This window comes from Alligator sinensis, unplaced genomic scaffold, assembly GCF_000455745.1.
Source record: "Alligator sinensis unplaced genomic scaffold, ASM45574v1 scaffold1546_1, whole genome shotgun sequence".
Classification (NCBI taxonomy): domain Eukaryota; kingdom Metazoa; phylum Chordata; order Crocodylia; family Alligatoridae; genus Alligator; species Alligator sinensis.
Genome location: NW_005842689.1, coordinates 716582 through 725048, shown reverse-complemented (window position 1 = coordinate 725048; position 8467 = coordinate 716582). Strand labels below are relative to the sequence as shown.

The following is an 8467-nucleotide window of genomic DNA, read 5'->3' as shown; positions in this document are numbered from 1 at the left end:
CAGCAGGAAACTGGAGTGAGTACAATGGATCATTTGTTTCAGAAAAAGGTCATATATGGAAGATATGCCATTAGGCTTAAGACCCCAGTAATTCATGTAGTAGCACTGATAATACTCTTATGCCACAATGATGGAATAAGTAGAAAAATGTCTTATTTTAACACAATTTTACATGACTGGAATACTTCAGTCAGTAATGTGTCAATGATTTTGCTCATCACACACCTGACAACTATTGTACATATTATTTATATATCCTGCAAGTTGCTTCACTGTGCATCTTAAGTCTTTAAATATCTAGAGACTTTAGAGTCAAGCAAAAGGAGCTCTCAGTCCATTACTAAGCAAAGAACCAGTCTATAACACAACATTTTTCTGTAACAAACCTTTGTCACCAGGGTCTTCATTAACTTTGTGTTTGATGAATGCTCCCCAGAAACCAATGGCATTTGTCTGGTACTGTAAGAAAATGGACTCAATCTTATTCAAAGCACAAATAAATCACTCTTAATAGTAGGCTGTCAATGCAAAATAAAAGCAGAATTGATACATGTCTAAAAATTAACATTTCCAGAGCATTTTCTTCTGCTAAATCTGGAATTACGATAGTTTTAGGGGGGAAAAAAGAGGAATAACAAGTATACTCCACTTCTATGTATATTGGATAAGTGCATAACTTGTCTAACTGCGTCTGAATGAATTCAAGTCGGCACAGCCAAATGAACTTCATCTCAGGGTCCTGAAGCAACTGGCAGAGGAGATCTTGGAGCCCATGGCAATGATTTTCATGAAGCTGCAGGAAATGGGCCAGGTATCAGAGGACTGGAAAAGGATCAATGTAGTGCCCTACTTTAAAAAAAGGAGAATCTGGGGAATTACAGACAAATTAGCCTCACCTTAATACCTGGGAAGGTACTGAAGCATATCCTAAGGAAGGCCATTTACAAGCATCTAGAGAAGGAAAGGCTGTTCAAAAGCACCCAGCATGGATTTGTGAAAAACAAATTGAGTCAAACAAATGTGATCACCTTCTCTGAGAAAGTAACTACTTGGGTGGATGAAGGGAATGCTGTGGATATACTGTATCTGGACTTTAGCAACAGTTTTGACAAGATCCCGCACAACCTTCTCAGACAAATAGGAGAAATGTGGGCTGGGCAAAACTACTATAAGGTGGACAGGTAACAGGCTCAACAGGCAGGTGGTGCTGCACATAGTCCCAGGCAGTCTGAAAACCAGCTCCCACAGATAAGTGTGGGGGGAGAGGGAACTGAGGCCCCCATAGGGAGGGAGGGAGTTGGGCAGGGCAGGGGCTGGGGTTCTGCCCAGCCATGCAATGCCCGGGACATGGAGCCCAGGGCTGCAATGCACAACTGCCAGGTCCCAGCAGGGAGAGGGATACAGCCATGGATAGCTCATCCAGGGGGTGGGGCCAGCTCCCCACTGCTGCATGCACACCCAGGGGGCAGGGGGAACCTGTGCCCCCCCAGATCTGTGAGTGAGGCAGGGGCAGGGCAGACTCCCCACTGTGGGCTCACGCAGTGGGTGCTGCTTCCCACCCCTGTGCACACTCCCAGGGAGCAGGGCAGACCCATGCTCCCCAGATCTGTGCGTGACGCAAACGCAGGCACATCCTGCCTGCTTCAGGCTTGGGCTTCCGCCCTGCTGCCCTCCCCTGGGGCCTCCACAGTGCAGTGGGTGCAACCTAGCGCTGCAAAGAATAGCAGGGCCATGCAGGAAAGCTGCTTGGTGCTGCGAGCTCCGCACTGCCCTGGCAACATGTCCCTTAAGTACAACCCTATGCTGCCATCCCAACTGGAGCCACACCTGCAGAGGACACATCGCTAAGGCAGTGCAGAGCTCACAGTGGTAAGCAGCTTTCCTGTGAAGCCCTGCCCGCTGCTCTTTGCAGTGCCAGGTTGTATATGTCAGGCTGCAGAGGTCCTGGGGGAGGCAGCAGGGCAGGAGCCCGCAGTGGGCAGCACATGGCCCCCGCCCTGCGCACAGATCTGGGGGGGGATGGATCCCCCTGCCCCCTGGGAGTGCACACCACTGTGGGGATCTGCCCCCCCTCTCCTCACCTGAGTCGGCAGCAGGCAGGCAGCAGGTGGGGAGCTGGGCTCCACTCCACTGCAGCAGCCGCCGCCTCCTGCCAGGGGCCTGGGTCCCTGGCCCCATAGCCCTGGAAGCCGGGGACCCCTCTGGCAGGGCTGAGGGAGCAGGACCTGTGTGTGGTGGGTGAGGGGCACCAACAGGGCCAGGGGGGCTGTGGGGGGCCTTTCATTTTAATCATGGATTTAGGATTTTTTAACAGAGAATTTCTGATTTTTTTTTTATTTTTTTTTTATCAGGGAAAACCAGGGTCCCTGGTAATTAGAGAGTCACTGGCTATTATCTTTGAAAACTCATGGAGGTCCTGGGCTGATTGGAAAAGGGCAAATATAGTGCCCTTTAAGGAAAGAAAGAAAAACCAATCAGTCTGGTCTTAATCGTTGGAAAGTTCATAGAGCAGATCAAGGCATCCACATATAAGCATGGGGAGAAGAACAGATGATCAGGAACAGTCAAAGTGAACTTATCCTGAGCTCCTGATCTGCTTTGGTGACAAGGTGACAGGCTCTATGCATTGAAGGAGGAGGAGCAATAGATGTGATATGCCTCAATTTTGGCAAGACCTTTGACACCATCTCCCAGGTCATTCCCACCTTGGCAAGCCAAGGAATTACAACCGCTGTTGGCGGTTTTCAGATAACTGGAAATTTTACATAACCAGCAATCCCCTTACCCCAGGGATGCCGGATAACAGAGATTTTACTGTATATACACCTATAGTTACCTTGGGAAATGAAGTTTCTTAAGATATAGTTCTTCACTAGGCTGTAACAGAAGGCTTTGATGCAATCCAGTTTTACTTTTATGTAGCCAGTTTCTACCCTGTGAAAGAAACACAACATTTTTAAAGTTTTGACTGTTAAAAGAAACCTCTGGCCTTAAGATTTTACAGTGAGGATTACCTTCTGAGTAAGCACACACATGGTTGCAAATTTGTTTCGACCGGAAACTTCTTTAAGGAATCCCTCACTGATAAGCTCTCGTCCTAATGCCTTCCACCAATTCTCTGGCCAGTCCTTCCCACAACCAAAAAGTGTGTGAGCTCGGTATTTATCTGGGAGACGCTGAGAATTCTGAAATCATTAAAACAAATTTGAGTCAGACTGCTGTATTCCTTGCACAAAAAAACAAAACAAAAACCACCAAGTAACTAGTAAAGCAAAAAAAGAATTGTGAAGTTCTGTATAAAGAAAAACTATCACCACAATAAAAAGGAACAAAAAGCTAGGAAGGCTGCCAGCACCAGAAATATGGTGTGACCTCTCCAAATATGACAACATCCATGTTTCCCTTAAGATCCAGTTAAAAAATAAATAAATAAATAAATAAATAAATAAATAAAAGACTGAAATCCTCCTCTGTCCATACGATGTGAGCCATGGCAGTATGCCTCACATTTGTTACTTGAAGAGTACTTTTGTCTGTGCCTATTCATTCAATTTCTGGGCTTTCTGACAAGATTGTCAAAGGACGAGGGCCACAATTTACCACAGGCCCCAGGACCCAGGATAGGAGTGCATACAAAATTCCCAGAAGTCAAGAGATTAACAAAGGTGCCATTTCTGCTACTGGCTGACCTGGCTTAATCTCAGTTGATAAATTTGGGAGTAACATTCTTTGCTAGAATTAGGGCACTGCACCATGTCCATCAATTACCTTAATCTGTATGCAGTTCTACACTGTAAGAAGTCCTTGTACACCAAGTACTTAAAACAAAAGAGTCAAATGAACTTTAAAAAAAAAATTAGGAGTCCAGAAATAAAAATTCCAGGAGTCCTACTCAAACTACAAGATGAAAAGCAAAGGACTGCTAAAGGTTTTCCAGGGACCAACTAACTCCAGAGAAGTGCTGGATCTTAATCCACCCTATCCCAACCAGAGGAGAGTCCCACTGGGTCTTAATGTAGGAACTGTTGGCTAAATGGCTTCATGTAAAAGTAGGGGGCTGGACTTAATAGACTAGGAGGTTCCTCTTCCAGTCCACGTTTCTAATTAACAACGAGTAGACATCCCCCAGGAAGCAGACTCCTAGAATGGAACTCTGCACTGCTCTCCTCATCTGCTTCTTTCCAAAATTTAACATTTATATTTCAAACACACTAGAACAGCAGCAAAAATGAACTACTAGTTTGGTGACTGTCCTTCCCAAATTATATGGGTCACAGAAAAGAAGTTCATTCTCTTGCCCATGGCAATCTCTGCCCCCACCCCAAGCTCCAGGTAGAATTTACAGGAGCTATCCACTACCTCCAACACAAACAAGGAGAAGGCAGATTTTCAGTGTAAACCTGCAAAGCTTCTAGGCCAGGGGTGAGCAAAATGGTGGATCCGGCCAGCGGCCGGACTCCATTTCCCAGCAGCTCCCGCCTATGTCGCTGCAGCCAGTTTCCATGGAGACCCCAGTAGCAGCAGCACCCTGACAGTGTGGGGAGGGGGTTTCCATGGAGACTGGCCTGAGCAGCACTGGCAGAGGGCAAAGCTGGGCAGGCTGCTACTCTGCAGCTAGGGCTGGGATCTTGCAGTGGTGACAGCATGGTCCAGAGCTGGGGCAGAACCACAATCTGCTGCCTGCACACCACACCGCATCCCTGCCTTACGTGCCCAGGCAGCAGATCGCAGGTCTACCCGGCTCGCTGTCTTGACCACGCTGTCACCACCACAAGATCCTAGCCCTGGAGCAGCTCCCCACCCAGCTGCATGCCCTGTCGGCCAGTCTCCATGGAAACCCAGGCTCCCCCTTGTCACAGCACCCCCACTCCTGGGGTCCTCATGTAAATCAGCTGCAGTGACGCAGGCAGGGGCTGCTGGGAAACAGAGTCCACCACAGGCCCAATCCAGCCTTCGGGCTGGACTTTGCCCACCTCTGTTCTAGGCACTAGAAACAGCAGTCACACAGGAGTTTATCAGATGCAAATGCCATGGAGGTCTTTAGGAAGGGTGGACTAAAGCTGGAGGACAATGTTAGGGTTAGCATGACGATGCCTTCCCCGTGCTCCCCATCCCTCCGTAGGACTTTCCACAATAACTTTGAAATCTACATAGATTTTTTTTTTTTTAATTCCATGCTCTCCATGAAAGCTGGGAGTTAAAGAGACTCTCCCCTCTAGTTCCTACCCATCTGGGGCTACCCCACTCCTCCCTTGGAAATAGATTAAAGAATATATATATTTAAAAAAAACCCAAACAAAAACAAATCATACTGGAAATCTAGCAACATATTCTTGTTGCATATCGGCAAAAATTTAAATCATGCAAGATAAGTTTGAATTTAGAAGCTGGTACAAAAGTGTGATTATTATTATTTAGTGTTAACGGGGAGAACTCCATTTATAAGCCATACAGCATTCTTTCTAAAAGAAAGTTTAAAAACCAAGAGGTTTCCACTCTGCAAGTAGTGTTTATTTAACCTATTCTTAAAAACTTCCAAGGATGGAGATTCCACCACCTCTTGAGGTTATTTGTTCCAATGCTTAACCAACCCTCATAGGGAGACAGTTCTTCACAATAGCCAACGTAAATCTCCCCTGCTGCAATTTAAGACCATTACTTCTGTCCTCCGCAGTCACCTTTTAACATCGTAGTCTCCAAAGCCACCCTCTTCAGATATTTGAAAACTATCATCAAATATCCCTATTTTTTTTCTTCTCCAGACTAAATAATCCTAGTTCTTTCAGTCTTTCCTTGTAAATAATCATTTTTGTTATTCACTGATGAAAACTTTCTAATTTGTCTATGTCTTTCTTGAAGTGCAGTGCCCAAAAATAGCAACAGTATTCTAGGTGAGGTTTCACCAGTGCTGAATACAGGGAAAGAATCGTTTGTCTTGACTTGCAAGCAATGCTCCTATTAAGTAGAGTCTAGTATGCTATTGGCTTGTTTGGTAAAAAGGGCACACAGCTGAATCATATTCAGTTTTAGGTACATTATAACCTCTCATCCTTTTCTGCAGTACTGCAACCTAGTCAGTCTGAATGGAGACAGGAATTCACATCAGTGCCAAGATGGTAAGCAGGTTGAGAAACGGGCATTAAGTGATAGTGAAGACAAGCCGCTTATGTTTAATTTAACAGTGAAGGAGAGGCCGTAGAGGAATTTAAAGAAAGCGGAGACAGGCTCAAAGCAACAGGTGAGGAAATTATCTTTGCAGCAGCATTCTGGATGGATGACAGGAAGGCAACATTACATTTGTCAAGACCAGGGAAAAGGATGTTGCAGGGACTGAGACACAAGATGATGAAAAAATGGAGGAGATATTACCTTTGTGGACAGATTTTATCAGTGTGGATAAGTAAAAAGTCTGAATCATAGAGGTATCAAAATAACCTGAAAGATTTAGATGCAGCCTAGACATCAGACAATAAAAAGAAGTCTGAGTCAAAAGTTACAAGCAAAAGTAATACTGTCGATGATGATCGAGAAAGGAGATTTTGCTTTCTGGTACAGGCTAATCTCTAAAGCCCCCTCTACATGTTGCAGGTATTGTGCATTAACTGGTTAATTGCACAATTACCTTAAAACCAGCTACACATACAAAATAGTTATCACAGGATAAAAAGCTTCAACCCTTTATAAGGTTAGAGCTTGAAAAAGTGTACTACCTTTATAGCTGATTGAAGCACCCACAGCGTGGCCTGTCAGATTCAGCAAATCTCTGAATTGCGTTAAATACCTTGGGCACAAGGACATGCAAAAGGAAAGGAAAGCTATTGAGCTTTAATTTGCACATGTACCACTGCAGTTTGGAGCCCATCAGCTAACAGGGCTCCCAGCCACAGGGATGCAAACCCCACAAGCCCTGGGAATTGTGGCTGCCATGATCCCCAAGGCTCAGGGGTGCGTGAAACCCCTGGCCCCACACAGGGCTCTTGGTCCTGGCTGCGCCTCATGGGCAGCTGGAACCCAGAGTCTTGCAGCTGACAGGGCTCTGGGTTCCAGCTGTGCCTTGTGGACAGCCAGGACCTAAAGACCCCACAACTGACAGGGCTCTGGGTCTGGGCTGCACCTCATTAGCAGCCAGGACACAGAGCCTTGTCAGCTGGGGAATTCCGGGTTCCAGCTGCCCATGAAGTGCAGCCCAGACCCAGAGACCTGTCAGCTGTGGGATCTCTGGATCCCAGGTGTGTGTGGCCACTGCCCCTCTCCCCCCAACTCCCCCCGCAGCTGGGAGCCCCCTCAGGAAAGGGGTCTCTCAGCCATGGGTGCCTGCTTCTTGCCAATACATAAGGAGCCCAGGATTGGGCTCCCCCTACATGCATGGCAGGAGGTGTGATTATGTAGATCACACATTAGATCCAATTGCGCTGTTACCTACACATGTACACGTCTTTTTTTCCGCCCCATCAACCATACATGGGATGTATGCAGCAGGAGGCCTGTACTGGGAAGATGATGGGACACTGCTACCTAGGAAGCAGTTCCCCTCTCTGGGAGAATAAATAAAAAGGCAGGCTTGACAATGGAAAGGACTCTGAGAATGGCAAGGGTTCCTCTTCCATTACAGGCAGTCCTCGACTTACAACATTTTGAGTTACGTTTTGCCCTTACAATGCTTATAAATTGACACTCTGTTTCAACTTTCTGAGGTCAGTTTCGACTTTACAATGCTTGATCCGATGCAACGCCACACCAGCGAACAAGTTCACTGTGTCACCCATCTCCCTGGAGAACATCTGTTCAAACTTCCTTGGACACTTTCTTTAAGAAAGCAGACAAGACTCCAGAAAAACCTGCAGCCAAGACTCCTGAGAAGAGTCCAGTCAAGAACCCTTCAAAAAGTCCAGCAAAGTCACCTCAAAGAAGACTTCCAAATCAATATGATTGCTATTTACAATATAAATACATTAATGTAGCTATGTTACTCATCTTTAATTGATTGAGTACAACATTCTGGGTTATTTTTTGGTGAAAACAGGGTATTGGGCCTTGGTTCAGGAACTAATCCCCCATTTATAACATTATTTCTTATGGGAAAATCGGTTCCAAGTTATGTTTCGACTTAAGACGCGGTTTTCAGGAACCAATCGTGTTGTAAGTCCAAGGACTGCCTGTACATTGATAAAATCAAGTATTGCAATAAGTGTACATGCATGTTAAAAACAATTCAAAGAGAGAAGAATAATGGTGCCTGCTTGAGCTCTGTAAGCTACATGGACACAACAAAAATTATTCACAAAAGCCCTATACAGAGTGCTTCAATCAACTTGCAGTGCCTGACTTCCAGTGTACAGCTGCAAACTGAGGGACTGGAAAAAGAAAATCCATTCCCAATGAAGGACTTGTTTATGGAAACCATTCCCTCATTGAAGCACTGGGTTGGAAGGAACCTTAAAAGTCATCTGATCCAAACCCCCAACAA

The 8467-nt window shown here is 45.8% G+C and overlaps 1 protein-coding gene across 2 annotated transcripts in view; it reads right to left on the bottom strand.

The window, feature by feature from the left end:
* The window catches only part of WRN (Werner syndrome RecQ like helicase), a 161866-nt gene that overhangs the window by 29726 nt on the left and 123673 nt on the right, over positions 1-8467 (bottom strand). For both annotated transcript variants that reach the window (XM_025215937.1, XM_025215938.1), the window contains 3 exons: positions 3015-3185; positions 2837-2934; positions 387-459 (listed from right to left, as the gene is read on the bottom strand). In XM_025215937.1, coding sequence (XP_025071722.1) covers positions 387-459; positions 2837-2934; positions 3015-3185 — 342 coding nt within the window. The remainder of the gene's footprint in view (positions 1-386; positions 460-2836; positions 2935-3014; positions 3186-8467) is intronic.